Source organism: Lutra lutra, chromosome 3 (genome assembly GCF_902655055.1).
Source record: "Lutra lutra chromosome 3, mLutLut1.2, whole genome shotgun sequence".
Classification (NCBI taxonomy): domain Eukaryota; kingdom Metazoa; phylum Chordata; class Mammalia; order Carnivora; family Mustelidae; genus Lutra; species Lutra lutra.
The window spans coordinates 119,624,813-119,643,568 of NC_062280.1; the positions used below are offsets into that span (position 1 = coordinate 119,624,813).

Here is an 18,756-nt window from a genome sequence, read left to right on the forward strand (position 1 = left end):
TATAATGTGTTTTGTTCTATCGGATTAGGTATTCTGTGTCTTTGTTCATGATGAAAGCTGGTCTATAATTTATTTTTCTTGTTATACCTTTGCCAAGTTTTAGTTATCAGGGATATGCTGTTCTTATGAGAGGGATCTGTTCCTTTTTCTTGTATTTTCTGAAAGAGTTTGTGAAAATTTGGCATTTCTTCTTTCCTAAATGCTTGATAGATTTCACCAGTAAAACCATCTGGGCCTGGATATTTTTCTTTTCTTTCTTTCTTTCTTTTTTTTTTTTTTTTTTGTTTTTGTTTTTAAAGATTTTATTTATTTATTAGACAGAGAGAGAGAGAGAGAGATCACAAGTAGGCAGAGAGGCAGGCAGAGAGAGAGAGATAGAGAGCAGTCTCCCTACTGAGCAGAGAGCCCGATAGGGGGGCTCAATCCTAGGACCCTGAGATCATGACCTGAGCCAAAGGCAGAGGCTTAACTCACTGAACCATCCAGGTGCCCTGGGCCTGGACATTTCTTTATGGGAAAGTTTTTGATAACAAATTAACAATTTCTTTGATAAAGGGCTATTCAGATTTCTCTCTTTTGTTAGTTTTGCTAAGTTTTTTTTTTTTTTTTGAGCTATCAAATTTACAGTTACATATGAATAAGTTGTTCACAATATTCCATTTTAATCCTCCTGATATTTGCAGAATCTGTGGTGATATTTCCTTTTTATTTCTAACACTGGTAATTTGTACCCTCTTTAAAGTACTCAGATTGGATTCAGTACTGAAAGTTATTTATAATTTATCATACAGATAACAGTTTAAAAATACAAATAGATGTTATGCATAGTGATGGTAACTTTTTGTACAAAATTTTAAAAAACATATTTCTTTTATTATGACATTTAATATAGTTGTTACAATCTTCATAGTCATTAAATAATTACAAATAAACCAAAGCAATTAAGATTATTTCACTGAAATTAGAATTTTTTAGGAGACTTTTTACAACATTGGCTTATTATTATTTTTTTTTAAGATTTTATTTATTTATTCAACAGAGAGAGATCACAAGTAGACGGAGAGGCAGGCAGAGAGAGAGAGAGAGAGAGAAGCAGGCTCCCTGCTGAGCAGAGAGCCCGATGCGGGCCTCGATCCCAGGACCCTGAGATCATGACCTGAGCCGAAGGCAGCGGCTTAACCCACTGAGCCACCCAGGTGCCCAACATTGGCTTATTCTAATATGGTGTGGGATTTAGATGAACAAGGCTCTGTCCTAAAGTACTATCCAAGTGAGTATGGTGTGAGATAAAGCTTGCCATGTTAAGAAATACCAAGTGTTGGCAAGAATGCAGGGAAAAAGGAACCCTTGTGCACTGTTGGTAGAAATATAAATTGGTACAGCCACTGTGTAAAATGGTATGGAGGTACCTCAAAAAATTAAAGATAAAAATAACACATAATCCAATAATTCCATCACTGGGTATTCACTCAAAGAAAACAAAAACACAAATATGAAAAGACATATGGACCTCAATGTTTACTGCAGCATTATTTACAATAGCTAAGACACAGAAGCAACCTAAGTGTCCATAGCCAAAAAAAGGGTGAGATTTTGCCATTTGTGACAACATGGATGGACCTAGAGATATGGCTAAGTGAAATAAGTCAGAGAAAGACAAATACCATACGATTTTTCTTATATGTAGAACCCAAAAAACGAATAAACAAACAAAAAGCAGAATCAGACCTGTACATAGAACAAACTGATGGTTTTCAGAGACGAGGTTAGTGGAGGGGGAGGTGGGCAAAATGGGTGAAGTCAAATGAGAGATACAGGCTTCCAGTTATGGAATGAATAAGTCACAAAAATAAAAGCATAGGGAATACAGTTAATGGTACCATAATAGCACTGCATGGTGACAGATGGTATTTATACTTATAGTGAGCATAGCATAACACAGAGCTGTTGAAGCACTATGCTGTACACCTAAAACTAATGTAACATTGTGTCAACTATGCTCTATTTTAAAATAAGAATGAAAACAAAACAAAACAAAACACAAACCCTTGTCATCTTAGAGTTTTACCTAAAACATTTTGGTCTGTACTCAGGGAGAAGATTATAGCAGGTCTTAATGTACTCTGAAGATTATAGTGCTATACATTTAGTTCTATAGTAAAACCTTCATTTGAAAGAGCATATGCATTTTATACTAGCACAGCTGACCCCTGAAAAACACAGGGGTTGGATTTCGAACCTGTGCAGTTGAAAATCCATGCATAACTTCTGAGTCCTCTAAAACTTAATCACTAATAGCCTGTTGCTGACTGAAAGCATTACTGATAACATATTTTGTATACTGAGTGTCTTATATACTGTATTCTTTAAGTAAGCTAGAGAAAGGAAAATTTATTAAGAAAATCATAAGGAAAGAGAAAATACATTTACAGTACTGTACTATTAAAAAAAAAATCTGCGTCTAAGTGGACCTGTGCAGATCAAACCCATGTTGTTCAAGGGTCAACTGCATTCTCTTATGCCAAAAGGACTCTCTGGATTTAAGACTCTCTGGTTTTAAAATGGCTGTACATGATACTGATTCATGATAGCAAGATAGTTAAGTGCCTATCACGTAATGAAAGTGCTGTTCTAAGTGTTGGGAATACAGCAGTTAAGGACCGATAATATCCTTACTGTCATGAAACTTAACATTTTAATGGGCTAGAGATAACAAACACTGAACAAATAAGAGAATTTCAAATAATGTCAAGTATATAACTAGACCAAGATAAAATAAAAGTTAGGGTAATAGGATTCTAAGATTGCTAGGTATGGGTTAATGTTACATAGGTTTATTCTGTATAGTTCATAGTGAGAATATGTCATTTAGGCTGAGATGTGAATGATAAAAGCTACCAAAGGAATGGGGAAAGGACATTCCAGGCAGAGGGAAGAGCAAAGTCTGTGGAAGAAAAAGGGGTGCTTTGAGAGAAACAGAAAGTAAAGTGGTCATAATACATAAATGGTAAAAGGAGGAGGAGGACACATTCACTAAATACAAATTTTGTGATTGAAAAAGTACTGCCAAGTTGACTATTTAAATTTATATTGATCCATATTTTCAATCACAGGCTGAAAATGAAGAAATGTATGTATGATTGACTTAACTTATTTTTGCTTTCAGAATAATGTTAGCTTAAATTCTGAAACAAGAACACTGTCCCCAAATCAAGAAGAATAAATTCTACTGAAGGCTTTTATTATTTACTTATTTAATAATAACACTAGCACATATATTTGGCATGATAAAATTATACCACAACTATATTAAGAGCACAATCCTTCCTGCCAGTATGAAATTGATGTGAAATAAAAGGACCACCTATGGAGAAATTTACACTAGTAAACAGACATGTCATTAAGGTATTGTTTAAAGAAAGTGCACTAAAACCCTGGCACTTAGCCCAAAGAAGCAGATGTGCCATCTATCAAGGTAAAGATTAAATGTATTAACTTTTGCTGGCTTTGATCACTGCTGTATTGTTTATTATTATCTGACAGAAAACAGCTTATATAGATAGTTGCTATATTACTTGTTCTTGCGATAGAGAAGCAATTACTTCAACAGTTTCGAGATCTTGATATTAATAAAACATGAATGTACTGCATAACAAGAAAATAAACAGAGGCAATTTATATTTTAGGACATTTCTAAAAGACTTTATATTAACATATTTCATCATTACTTTTGCATTTGCTGTTCAAATCAATTTGTTATATCTATGTTTTGGGAATTAATTTTCATTATCTACTCTCATGCATTAGCACTTACGGTAGGAACAGCAATAAATAAAATTTACCAGAGAAACATTCAGATAATCTACAATACAAAACAAAAAATCCATGCCCTTTAAATATGTTCTTCTAATCTGAGAAGAACTGCTAGATTTGTTCAGTAAAATTTCAAATACAAGATGTTACATACTTAGGTTTCCTAAATAATGACCACAGAAATGAAACAGTTATTCAATTAATTAATGTAAATGTGCTTTTACTCTATGCTGTAGTTTTTAAAATTGAGGTCACATATGATCTTACTCATATGTGGAATTTAAGAAAGAAAACAAAACAAATGAGCAAAGGGAAAAAAAAAGAGACAAACCAAGAAACAGTTTCTTAACACATAGAGAATACACTGATGGTTACTAGAGGGGAGATGGGTGGGAGCTTGGGGGAACAGGTGATGGGGATTAAAAAGTACACTTATCATGATGAAAAAAAAAATGAATTGAGGTATAATTGACATATGGCATATTAATTACTGGTATACAACATAATAATCTGGTATTTTTATATATAATGAAATATCACCAAAATAAATCTAGTTTTCCCATCACCATAAGGTTACATAATATGCAAATACAATGTTACTGACTATAGTCACCATGCTATATATTATATCCCCATGACTTCTTTTTTCATGTCTGAAAATTTGTACCTCTTAATCTCCTTCTCCCATTTTACTCATCTTTCCCAACCACTCTCCTTTGGCAACCACCGATCTGTTCTCTACATCCAGGTGATTTGTTTTGTTTGATTGTGTTTTATTTTTTAGATTCCACATATAAGTAAAATCATACGGTATTTGTCTTTCTCTGACTGACTTATTTCATTAAGCATAAGCATATCCTAAAGGTCCATCCATGTTGACACAAATGGCAAGACTGCCTTATCAAGGCTGAGTAACACTGCATCACATATACATACCACTTCTTCATTCATCCGCTGATGAATATTTTATTTGCTTCCATATCTTGGCTATAGCTATGCTGCTAAGACAAACAGAGGGGTACACATATCATATCTTTTTGAAATAGTGTTTTTATTTTCTTGGGATACTCAGAAGAACTGCTGAGTAGTAGGTATGGGTATGTGGGTATGGGTATGTGGTATTCCATACCATAGTGGCCTGAAAAGCTGTTTGATATGATTTCAATCTTCTTAAATTTGAGAATATCCTGGAGAATATTCCATGCACACTTAAGAAGAATGTGTATTCTGCTTCTTTTGAGTGGAATACCTGTATATATACCCATTAAGCCTATCTGGTCTAATTTTTTTTAAGGCTGACATTTACTCACTGCCTTCTGTCTGGATGGGCTCTCCACTGATGTTAAGTGGGTTACCATGCTGGGGTAAGGTTTTTTTTTCTAAGAACATGTCTCTAACTCTCCTGTTCCAAGGTGACCTTTTTATCCTTTGGTGTAGAGGACCTGTTCAACTAGTTTTGAGATCTTTTTCAGAGGGCTTTGACCCATATGCAGCTACAGATTTGGTGTGAGTTTAGGGTCTTTCTACACCCCCATCGTCTCTATGTTGTTAATTTAAATTGATTGTATCAATTTAATAGCTCTATGAATTATCCAGTTTACTGTTCTATTTCTATGATCAGTATAAAGAACCCTGTATTGGCTTAAGATGTTGATCTTTATAATCTTACACTTAAAAAAAAAAATCAGCAGCATATCCTAACATGCTCTTTTTCTTGTTTTCTTAATTAATGAGTTGATCATCTAAAAATTTTCCAAACATTTAAGGAAAAAATTGTAGTATTCCGAAAGTGTTCCATAAATTCAGCATGTTAAGTTAGAGAAAAAGTATCTGAAAACTTTTAAAGCAGGTATGCTCAACAATTTCAGGAATACAGACTGTACATACAGTAAAAGAGATAAGCCTAGTCTCTTGCAATAGGAAACTATGTTTCAGTGTTAGAAGAGACCTGAAGAAGACAAAAAGAAAAACAACATGCCTTCTATTGCCTTTTTTCAAGTTCAGTGTCTCTTTTAAAGGCTTTGTCATTCAGACTTGATTATCATCAAATATTAGAATAGTGAATCAGAACTTTGGTTTGGTAAATATGACAGTGATATTGCCAGAGGTTCTATTATGTCCACTTCATAAAATTACCTCCAACTTTACAAATCTAGGGAAGTATATAGTGGATAAAGTACTTCTAAGATTTGGTTCCCTATGCCTAGTGACTGCTAGAAACAGAAGCACAAAGTTCATCCAGGTCTGAGGGAATTATGGTCTGTGCACACTCTAACGTGTTTAATTTGTGTAACAGAATTTTACCTTCATGTAGAATATCCTTTTCATAATTATTAGCCTCAACTTGAATAACAATCTTAAATACAACCTCTTCTTATACCTGAGGTAGATACAGTTAGGTAGGATGTAATGGTACCTTGTGACTTATCACACTCGTATTTCAAGTTCTACTTGTGCAGAGAGACAGGTTTTCTACCTTAAACTAATATCAATTTCCTTCCTTAAACATCAAGCATCGCAAAAGAATTTTTTTCTACTGGCATTGATTTTGCATTTTCTATCTACTCCTCTTTAGCCTTTTGCTCTGTGGAACTGGTCTCTACTACTCCTTTCAAAGTGCTTCTGTAATGGTTCCCAAAGACCTACAAAATTTAAGGAGTTCTCTACTCTGTCGCTATCCTAAAGAGTTTGATATTAAACACTTCCTCATTGTTGCTCTTTTCTTCCCTAGATTCCATTATCCTGCACTCTCTGGGCTTTCTTCATACTTTCTGGTACTGGTACTCTGCTGCTTCTCAGTTTCATTCTTTGGCTTCTCAGTCTCATTTTGACCTCTTAAATGCAACTGTTTTCCAAGATCTTATCCTTCTTCACTCTACAGTCTACCCTTTAGGTCACATACTCTCATGACTTAATTATCACCTCTATCAGGATGCTTCCTAATCCTGGCTATATTCTTATCTCCAGACAGTTGCTTGCCACACTTCTCTATCTCTACAGGGTGTCCCAACAGCTTATAAAGGTCAGATTTCCAAGCTCAGAGTAAAGGTATTTTTCAACCCAGTTGTCCTTTGCATTCTCCTTCAAATGAGGCAAGCTAACATTGAGGAAAGAGCAAGGCTTTGGAACTGAATGGATTTGGTTAAGTGTCAATTTTCTCATCTTTAAAATGGGGATATTACTACTCAACCTTGTAGGCTGCTGTAAAGATGTAATAATGTAACATATACCTTGAACATAACCAATCCTCAATAAGAAGTCATCTTATTTTCTCTTAGATCAGTTAGTACTATCATTATTCCTAGTTAGGCTAGCTGGAAAAAGGAGTAATCTTTGATTTCTCCTTTTTCCTAATCTCTCCAATCCAGCCAGAAACTAGGTTCTACAGAGCCTATTCCACTGCATGTCCCAATTATATTTCCAACTTTTCACTCAGTTGTAAATTGGACTACACTAAAGCTTAACAAACTTCCTGCCTCCAATCTCTTTTCTATTAATTCAGCTTTCATACTGTGGTCAGAGATGAATTTTGGAGCGCTGAAGTGCTACAATCTCCTTAACTGCCTGATGTTTTCTCCTGCAGCAGTGTTCAGTTCACATTAGGGGATTCTGTCTCTTAGGTCTCTGTTCACATTCCAACCATACAAGAACAGCAACAGTGTTTTTATAGTGGTCTATATTTTATAAAGTTTGTTTCCCCAAGAGATAATTAATAATGGTTATTTAATCACTGTTGATGCTAAATAGAGCAATATGTTTATTTTTGCTTTCCTTAGTCTGAATGAAATAGAATTTAAAGATAAATTTATGATGACTATCTTTTCTTTTTTTTTTTTTTTAAAGATTTTATTTATTTGACAGAGAGAGATCACAAGTAGGCAGAGAGAGAGAGGAGGAGGAAGCAGGCTCCCTGCCGAGCAGAGAGCCCGATTTGGGACTTGATCCCAGAACCCTGAGATCATGACCTGAGCTGGAGGCAGAGGCTTAACCCACTGAGCCACCCAGGCGCCCCTATGATGACTATCTTATACTTCCTTTCCTGCTTGCTTTTTGAGTATTTTTTAACCTGAGTTCCTGAGTAAGAGCCATAATATCTAGAAATCCTTTTTTTTGGTCTATTCACAAGTACCTTTAACTTCTCAGCAGAATTCCAGGCTTCTTTCATTACCTAGATCATTACCTTACATTTTTCTACAACTGTAAACATTATCCATACTGTTCCTTTGTAACAAGGAGATTTGCTAACATTTATTCACAATGATGTTGTAATGAAACAATTCTTTTTAAAAAAGATTTTATTATTTATTTGACAGAGAGAGATCACAAGTAGGCAGAGAGGCAGGCAGAGAAGAGAGGGAGAAGGCTTCCTGCTGAGCAGAGAGCCCGATGCGGGGCTTGGTCCCAGGACCCTGAGACCATGACCCGAGCCAAAGGCAGAGGCTTAACCCACTGAGCCACCCAGGCGTTCCGGTAATGAATAATTTATATTTTTTCAAACCCATATCTCTAACATATAACATGTTTGAATTTATGAAACCTTCCAAATATTCTTTAAGCAGTCACATAGTATAGTTTTCTCTATAGCTTTCTGTTACTTTTAACTTCTACCACTTTGACAAAGTGAATCCTGTAAGATTACTACCTTTCTCAACAGTAAATGAAACTTCAAGTATCTAAAGGTATACTTCAAGCAACTTCAAACCTCTGGAACCCTCCAGCTTTCTTAAGTTGCAAACCCATGAGAAAGATCTTTTTCAGCACTTGAAACAGTCGTCATGAGGGGCATATAATAAAATATTTATGAAGATTTCTCAGAATTTATAGTCTTATATATTCGAAAGCAGTGCTGTCCCACAGAAATATAATGGAGGTACAGAAGTAATTTTAGGTTTTCTAGTAGCTGCATTTAAAAAAGTAAAAAGAAACAGATGAACATGAATTAATATCCCAACATTATTACTTCATCATATATTCAATATAAAAATTGAGATATTTTACATAATTTTTTCTTCAAAATCCAGTGTGCATTTTACATTCACAGCATTTTCACTGTAAATACCTGATCTGTGTTAAGATTTCGTAAAATTTACAACTGAAAAAGTAGATCCAGGGGCGCCTGGGTGGCTCAGTGGGTTAAGCCTCTGCCTTCGGCTCAGGTCATGGTCTCAGGGTCCTAGGATCGAGCCCCACATCGGGCTCTCTGCTCAGCAGGGAGCCTGCTTCCCTTCCTCTCTCTCTGCCTGCCTCTCTGCCTACTTGTGATCTCTGTCTGTCAAATAAATAAATTAAAAAATCTAAAAAAAAAGTAGATCCATATACCCAGCTTGTTTCAAACATACGTGAAAATCTTCCAATATCTGAAGTAAATGTCAGGTTTTAAATTTAAATTTTATATTAATTAAAATTTAGAAACTCAACTTTCTTAGACACAAACCATATTTCAGGGGCTCGGTAACCACATGTAGCTACTGGCTACATTACTGGACAGCGCAAGTATAGATTCTGTACTTTATACATAATTCTAGCAAACTTTGTTGCCTGTTTTCCCAGTGCACTGGAGACTAGAAGAAAAACTAGATGACTGGAACTGACAGAAAGATCAACTGTTCATTCCTACTGATACCAGTGATAATGAACTATTATTATCCTAACAATGAGGACAAAAATCAGAAATAAAATTAAAAGCATGAAAGTCTAAGGCCATTCAGTGTAAGGCTAAGTAACTCATGCCCTTAATAGACTCTAAAAATCTAACTAGCCCATCACTATGAAACTGACCTTCATAATGATAATCCTGAGCTGTCAAAAAAAGAGAATAAATTATGCACATTATTAACTACTTTGAAAAGATGGAAATATATATATTCTTGAAGGGCTTATCAAAAAAGTTACAAGTGTTAAAAATTTAATCATGTTAAAAAGGTAAGCCTCAATTTAAAAAATCATTTATATGAAACATTTCATTGTCTGATACTGCCAACTAAGTACATATTAATGTTACTCCTATAAATTCTAACTTCTGTCATGACAGGTTTCAGCAAGATGTCTTCTTTAGTTTGTGTTGGAAAATTTGTTATTTTATGACTTTATAGACTTTGATCATTAATCTTTCTAGTATGTTAATAGTCCATAAGTCCTAGCTTTATCCAGCTGCATTGGGATATACCTGACATAAGATGTACAAGCATGATGGTTTGACTTATTAAGAAATGATTATGCAGTAAGTTTAGATAATATCTATCATCTCATACACATGCAATAAAAAGGAAAAGCAAAAAAAGGAAAAATGTTTCCTCCTTGTTATGAGAATCCCAGGAGCTACTCTTTTAATGACTTTCCTATGCATCACACAACAGTGTTAACTATGGTTGTCATGTTGCACATTACACTCCTAGTACTTATTTATCTTCTCACTGGAAGTTCGTATCTTTTGACCACCTTCCTCCCATTCCCATTCCCCCCAACCCTGCCTCTGATAACCACAAATCTGATCTCGGTTTTTTTTAAAAGATTTTATTTATTTATTTGACAGACAGAGATCACAAGTAGGCAGAGAGGCAGGCAGAGAGAGAGAGAGAGAAGGAAGCAGACTCTCCGCTGAGCAGAGAGCCCGATGTCGGGCTCGATCCCAGGAACCTGGGAACATGACTGAGCCGAAGGCAGAGGCTTTAACCCACTGAGCCACCCAGGAGCCCCTCCGATCTTTTTCTATGAGCTTGGTTTTTTGTTAGAGTTCACACAAAGACAGACCATATAGTATTTGCCTTTCCATGAGTCCCATTTTTTTTTTTTTTAGATTCATTTACTTATTTGAGAGAGCGAGTGAGCAAGCACACAGCCCAATGCAGGGATCAATCCCGTGACACTGAGATTGCGACCTGAGCTGAAACCAAGAGTTGGACAATTAAATGACTGCCACCCAGGCACCCCACCATGAGTCCTATTTTTAAAACCTCACCTCCTATTATTTCAGTTCAGTGTGTTTCATGAAGTGCCCCTAACCACACAAAAATCCAAATTTATCTGTTTTGGTGTGAAGGTATATTTTTTATGTATTTTAGGATACTTTCTAGAATTTTATACCTACACACTGATTTGAAATATTGAGGCTAGTCTATGGTTATGCTGAACTCATTCCCTTCTAATATTCCAGAATTCAATTCCCTATGATTGTATACGGGGTTCTTTTTTCCTTAAACAAAAGGTAAAAAAAAAAAAAAAAAAAAAAATCTTAACTGGCTTCCACATAACCAATTTAGCAGATTAATCGATGCTCTCTGCTCCCCCTGTAGAACTCCATGACAGATATTCACAGAAAGCTCTTGGCAAATTTCAAGTATGCTTGCACACTCCTGCTCTCAGCAGCTGAGCTCAATGTTTGTTTAGTTTAAGTCTTTTCTGTTTCCAAACCAATTATGCTCATTGCACTTGTTACTATAATTACCTAATTTTATTAAATATTAGTGTGAAGTAATAGAGTTTTCTGGAAACACCAGAAAGCTGGAGAAGTTTGCTTTTTAAAAGATCTTATTTATTTATTTGTGTGAGCACACAAGTTGGGGGAGTGGCAGAGGGAGATGGAGAAGCAGGGCCCTGGTATCAAGACCTGAGCAAAGGCAGACACTTAACTGACTGAGCCACCCATGCGCCCTGCTGGAGGAGAAGTTAACTACACGGGGACACTGGGACATTGGTCTTCCTTTTTGGCTTAGGTGAGAATGTAGCTTCAAAGACAAGTAAATTTGGTGAAAAATCAGAAAAGCCTGAAATGGAAGCATTAAGCACAGAGACTGTGTAAATCTTTTTTCTAAATGGTAATATAAACTCCACATATCAAAGCATAAAATTTAGTCTCTTAGATTTGCCAACCCAACACTCTGAAGTACGTGAGCCAGTATCACCTGCAGCTGCCAGATCCCATTAGAAACTGCAATGTCAAAAAAACAATGATGGGATATCCTGCACCTGTTCCTATTTTGGTAGTCAGCTTGATTCTCTGAGTTTATGAACCTTGGTTAAACACAGAAGGGGTGTGGGTGCGTGCACGTATGTGTGAGATAAAATAGGGAGGAGGAATACTTTAGAGTTTTTGTTACTAAGGCGAACTGCCAAAGAAAAAAGTTGCTTCTAATTAGGCTAAGACTGTAAAGAGTAGGAAAAATCACAAAGATCTTGAAGGATCCTACATGTAGACTGCTTCATACCTGTCTTTACATTTTTTCCTGCACTTTAAACAAACTGGAAACTGCAGATGATAAATTATAGGCATAAACAGGCAAGAAAAACAGGTGATTTCAATCAGTGGCTCCACTTCAAAGAAAAGGCCTTGGTTCTGGGATGCCTGGGTGGCTCAGTTGGTTAAGCATGTGCCTTTGGCACAGGTCATAATCTTGGGGTCCTGGGACTGAACCCTGCGTTGGGCTCTCTGCTCATTGGGGAGTCGCTTCTCCTTCTTGCTCTCCCTCTATGCACGTGTGCATGCACACTTTCTCTCAAATAAATAAATAAATAAATAAAATCTTCAAAAAAGAGGCCTTGGTTCTAAAATGGATGTGCATTTAAGTTAATTAAAATGTCTGTTATTTGGGTATCTTTATTTTTAAAAATTATTCCCCCTTTAACAGATTCTTTAAATTAACTGAACTACTGATAGTGGCCACACCAGGCAAGATGGGTTCTACTACACCTTAAGCTAAAACACTGAGACTGTATCTGCTACTTTATTGTCCACTCACATAGATGTTCATGTCATTTACCCTAGTTTCCCCCAAATGCTTAGATTTATACATTCTTTATACCCTCTTCCAGATAATTTCTATAATGTTAAGTAAGCCTACTTTTTATTGGATCCCACTGTTTTATAAATTTATTCTCTAGTTAGAACCTTTTGCTGTGTCCTTTGTAGTTTTTGAGACAGTTTCTTATATATAAAACCACATATCTCAGTAACTGAATTTGCAAAGCCTGTAGAATGACTCCTTATCAAAGGTGTTTACTGAGGTATAACTTGTATACAATAAAATGCACTTATTTAAATACACAGTTTGAGTTGTAACAAATATATACACCCATGTCTCTACCATCCTAATCAAGGTCTGTAATATTCCTAGCACTTCAAGAGATTACCTCATGGAAGCTGCAGTCCATCTGTAGTCAATTCAATTCCTTACCCCATCTCAACTCCAGGGAACCAATGATCTGCTTTCTGTTAGCATAGATATGTTTCTCTTCTAGAGTTTCATATCAAAGGAATCACACTGTATGTACAATTCTTCCTTCACTTCATTTATCCATGTTGTTGTACTTACTGGTAATTTGTTCCTTTTTTTTGCTGAGTAGTACTCTACTGTATGGATACAATTTCTTTAGTCACTTGATGAACACTTAGGTTGTTTCCAATTTGGGGCTATTATGAATAAAATTGTTAAGAATAGTCACATACAGGTCTTTGGGTGAACATGTGTTTTCTTTTCTTTGACTAAATACATAGGACTGGAATTGCCATGTCATATGCTGAGTATACATCAAGAAGATGCCAATTTTGTTTTCCAAAATGTGTATGCCACTTCACACTCCCACAAGCACTGTAAGAGAGTTCCATTTGCTTCATGTCTCAAATACTTAAAAAAAAAGTCATTAAAAAGAAAGTCGTAGTCATTTATATAGGTACTCAGTAATTATAAATGGTAGTTCTAAGAAATTAGTATGTACCAAACGCTGTATTATATATTTATCCACATGTTCTATTTTTTTCTCCACAAAACACTCCAATACATTAAAAACACTTAACTCTAGAAAATACCTAACGGTTTATACGCAGAGGCTTTTTAAAAAAGATTTTACTTATTTGACAGAGAACACAAGCAGAGGGAGTGCGAAAGGGAGAGCAGGATTCCCGCCAAGCAGGGAGCCCGATGTAGGGCTCGATCCCAATGACCTGAGCTGACGACAGACACTTAATGACTAAGCCACCCAGGAGCCCCCTAGAGGTACTTTTTAAAAAATATTACCATCAACATTCCTGGAATGGAGTGAAATTTAATAGTTGTATGCCTTACACTTATCTTGGAAACACATTTTCATTTAAACATATTTTCAGCTTTTCAAATAATAGCCTTAGCAAATTCCTGGAAAATCTGCACCCATTTACACCTATTTGTAGCTTTTTCATTTTTTCCCCATTCTTTTCTTTTTCTTTTAAAGATTTTATTTATTTATTTGACAGAGAGACACACAGTGAGAGAGGGAACACAAGCAGGGGGAGTGGGAAAGGGAGAAGCAGGCCTCCCGCTGAGCAAGGATGTGGGGCTTGATCCCAGGACCCTGGAATCATGACCTGAGCTAAAGGCAGACACCTAATGACTGAGCCACCCAGGGCCCCCACCCCCCTATTCTTTATGAAGGCTTAAGTGTTAATTTTTCTTATTCCTTTTTTGGGGGTAGGGAATATAAGAATAATTCTGAACATATCTATGAGACCCTATTATCTGCTGATATCATAAAATAAAACCCTAAAAAATGTAGATGCATAAGCCATTTCTCCCATAGGAATCTTATGCTCTGTTCCTTAACAGTTTCCTCAGTTGTATTATGGAAAATTAAACACTTTTGAATGTATAAATGATTTCTTGACATTTCATATGTAAGCAATGGATATAATTTTGATTTTTATGGAAATGTAAGATTACACAAGCATCCAACTGTTTTATGACAAACTAAGTAGAATGTACTTACCTTAAAAAATTCCTTTTTCTCAACCATCTCATTACCATCTGCATCCAGCATTTTAAAAGCAACATGAAACCCAGTATGGGGTTCTGCAATTAAGTGAAAAGTAAATAGTTATTTCAATGTTGGTGAAATGTAAATTGCTTACTGATCTATAGGTCTTCAAATTTGAAAAAAACTTCCAGAAATTATTATACAAGTGCCTAAACAGACAAAAAATGATTTCTTATTATAACAATTTTCAAAGGCTGATGTATTTTCATGGCTGTGCTATTCTACTATTAAGTGCTCTACTTTTCAAAGCAAAACTAACTTGAGAACTTGTTTAACTCTATCAGAGGCTTTCCTATATTCTTTTAGTAACTTGGCTACTTTCATACTGATTATTACTCTTTATTTCCCTTTCTCAGAGTAGGGTTTTTAAAAAAAATTTTATTTTGAAATAATTTTAGATATGTTTAAATATGTTGTTAAGATAGTATAGTGAGTTCTCATATATCCTTGAGCCAGCTTCTTCTAATGTTAACATCTTCTATATCTATAGCATCATTGTCAAAACTAAGAAATGGACACTAGTAATAGCATTTTAAACTGAACTATAGACTTTATTTGGATTTCAAGTTTTTCCACTAATGCTAATTTTTTTACTTTACGATCAAATACAAGAAACCATGCTGCATTTAGCTGTTAGGTCTCCTTACTCTGCTCCAAGCTGTGAAAGTTTCTCATTCTTTCCTTGATTTTCATGACCAATCTAAAGAGTACTGATCAGGAATTTTGAAGAATGTCTGATAAGGGTTTTTTTTTTTTTAAACATGTGAAGGCTAAGTCTGATTCTCTTCTGTTCAAAAGTCTTTTAAGGAGACAGAGTTATCGGGAGCCACAGTACAAAGGAAGCTGGAGGGATAAACTAATTCAATAGTATCATTTTGTTGATATAGAAACTAAGGTAGCAATTATGTTTCAATGATAAAGACATAAATACCATACTTCCAAAACCTTGTTTGGTAAGAAGAGAGAATCCACATGATCACTGAGAAAAACTGTGGGGTACTTACTAGTGAGAATTGTAAGCAAGAAAAGATACTCAGTATACGAAATTAGTCCTGAAAGAGATAAAATAAAAACATCAGAAGTTTGTTTGTTTGTTTTTTTCCCCTCAGAAGGTAAGTTTTAGAAGGTTTAGAAGTAATCATATATAGATACTATATGGAAACTTCACCTAATTAAAAACACATACATTTTGGGGCACCTGGGTGCCTCAGTTGCTTAAGCATCTGACTCTTGATTTCTGCTCAGCTCATGATCTCAGGGTCGTGACACTGATTCCTGCATCTAGCACTGGGCGTGGAGCCTGCTTATGATTCTCTCTCTCTCCCCCTCTGCCCTCCCCACCTCAAAAAAAGGTAGAGGGGAGAAAGAAAGAAAAAAAATTTTTTTTTTTTTACTTTATCTCACTTTGGTTCAGTGGAAAACTTCTATAATAGAGAGTTAAGTATAGTACTAGTACTTAAAAAAGATACTATGTTTTTTCATCAGGTTACCATTACTAGTAAAAAAGGGGAATGGCTGTTGGCTAGCAAATAACAGGTATCTGCTACAGGTTTTTATTTGCATGGCACTTCACACAATTTCTCCCCAAATTACACTATTAATAATACCTCAAGTAAAGCAAATTTAAAAATTCAGTAGAGTAACAGAGATCTCAATATACAAAACATCAAACTATATTATTTAAAATGAGATTAGATCTTTGCAGTAGTAACTTGATTTTCCTTCGGGAAACAATTGCTTCCCCATTCTCAAACATGTAGTTTTGGTAGGACAATCATCCTTACCTTTGATGGTAGATGCTGACAGGTCTAAGCCAATCATTGTACGCTAACTGAACTGGTGGAGAGATAGGCAAAAGGCTGACCCAAGCTAATGAGCAGGTTCCATTAGTCTGGCTGCAGGGACTAGTTCAGGGAAGGCCTTGACCTAAGCTGGGTCACTCTGAGTGGAATTTCTGATGAGAATGCTGAATCATTGACTTTATTTATTTTTTTTGTCCTCCCCCATCCCCGCTGGGATTTGATGATTTGAGAATGTTTCACTTAGGAATGTGAGGCAATGGAGAGAGTGCCTGGAACTGTCAGCCAGCCAGTGTTTAGGGCCTGAAAATTCAGCCAATCTTTAATTGGCAGGCCTGAAAGATGGATACTGGTGATGTCTGAGTCCTGAATTAAGTTGAACTTGAAGCTAGCTCTGTGTCTGGCCACTAGCTAGCTCTACATCTGCCCCTTTCTTGCTCAAATTGATAGTGCCTGGTTTTATGTACTTGCAATGAAAAGAATAGAATATAAATATATAATATATAATATAAACACAGAAACAGTATCTTATAAATCATGGCTTCCTAATAAGCTAAAAATAATTTCCTCCCTGGATCAAAAGTTTGATATAATAGCAAAACACACAATTAAAAAATCTTCATCATGGAAAACTTCAATGATAAACAAAAGTAGAGAGAATATAATAACTATATTACACAGATCAACTTCAGTAATTAACTCATGGCAGATCTTGTTTTATCTATATCTCTTTTCACTCCCTTCCCCCCACTTCCCACTGGATTTTTTAAAAAAAGATTTTACTTATTTGAGAGAGAGAGAGAGATACCGTGCACATGCACAATGGAGCAGACGGGCAGAGGAAGGAGAAGCAGACTCCATGCTGAGCATGAGCCCAACTCAGGGCTCTATTTCAGGACCTCGTGATCATGACCTGAGCTGAAGTTAAGACATCTGACAGAATGAGTCATCCAGGCGCCACTCGCCCACCCCCATCGGATTATTTTGAAACAAATCTCAATATATTATTTCATAGTAGAAAATTCAAGCTGTATCTCTAAAAAGACTGTTCCCTCCCCAAAATATATTTGGCACACCTAAAAAATTATCAATAATTCCTCAATATCATCAAACTCACATTACTTTTACAAATGTCTGTTTCAGAAAAAAATTTTTTCAAGTGTGCTCAAATCAGGATTCAAAAAAGTTCCTTGCATTGCACTTGGTCAGAGGATCTCAAGTCACTTTTTTTTTTTATTGTGGCAAAATACACATAACAAAAACTTTACCATTTTAGCCATTTTTATTTTTATTTTATTTTTTTAAAAGATTTTATTTAGTTATTTGTCAGAGAGAGAGCAAGCACAGGCAGACAGAATGGCAGGCAGAGGCAGAGGGAGAAGCAGGCTCCCTGATGAGCAAGGAGCCCGATGTGGGACTCGATCCCAGGACGCTGGGATCATGACCTGAGCCGAAGGCAGCTGCGTAACCAACTGAGCCACCCAGACGTCCCCCATTTTAGCCATTTTTAAATGTGCAGAGTAGTCGCATTAAGTATTCAGTGTTTTGCAACCATTATCAGAACTTTTTAATCATCAAAAATTGAAACCCCACAACCATGAAACACTAACTCCATTCTTTACTGCCTCCAACCCCTGTAACCTGTTTTCTGTCACTATGAAACTCCCTACTCTAGGGACCTCATATAAATGGAATCATACAGTATTTGTGCTTTTGCGTCTGGCTTATTTCACTTAGCATAGTGTCTTCAAGGTTCATCCACATTGTAGCATGTGTCAAAATTCCATTCCTTTGTAAGGTTGAAAAATATTCTACTATATGTATATACTACATTTTGTTTATCCATCCATCTGCTGATGGACATCTGGGTTGTTTCTACCCAGCTATTGGCTATTGTGATTAATGCTGCCACAGACATTGGTGTACAAGTACCTGTTTGAGTCTCTGCTTTTAATTCTTTTGGGTATTTACCCAGGGTGGAATTGCTCAATCATATGGTCATTCTATGCTTAATCTGAGGAACCTCTGTACTTTTTTCAAAAGTGGTGGCACCATTTTACATTCCCACCAACAGTGCACAGAGGTTATAATTTCTTCAAATCCTTGCCAACACTTGTTTTTTTCTCGATAATAATGGTATTAAGAGGTATCTCTTATGGTTTTGATCTGCATTTCCCTAATGGTTAATGATGTCAGGCATCTTTTCACATGGAAATTAGTCAACTATCTTCTTTGGAGAAATGTCTATTTGAGTCTTTGCCCATTTTAAAATTGGTTTGTTTTTCCTTGTTGAGTTATAGAAGTTCTTTATATATACTGGATTTTAACCCCCTATATATGATTTGCAAATATTTTCTCCTTT

The 18,756-nt window shown here is 35.7% G+C and overlaps 1 protein-coding gene across 2 annotated transcripts in view; it reads right to left on the minus strand.

Moving 5' to 3' along the window:
• The window catches only part of MICU2 (mitochondrial calcium uptake 2), a 151,277-nt gene that overhangs the window by 39,541 nt on the left and 92,980 nt on the right, over window positions 1–18,756 (minus strand). The window contains exons 5-6 of one of the 2 annotated variants that reach the window (XM_047722900.1): window positions 15,600–15,647; window positions 14,548–14,630 (exon numbers count right to left, since the gene is read on the minus strand). In XM_047722900.1, the coding sequence (XP_047578856.1) occupies window positions 14,548–14,630; window positions 15,600–15,647 (131 nt within the window). The remainder of the gene's footprint in view (window positions 1–14,547; window positions 14,631–15,599; window positions 15,648–18,756) is intronic. The other variant, XM_047722901.1, reaches the window with a different exon arrangement.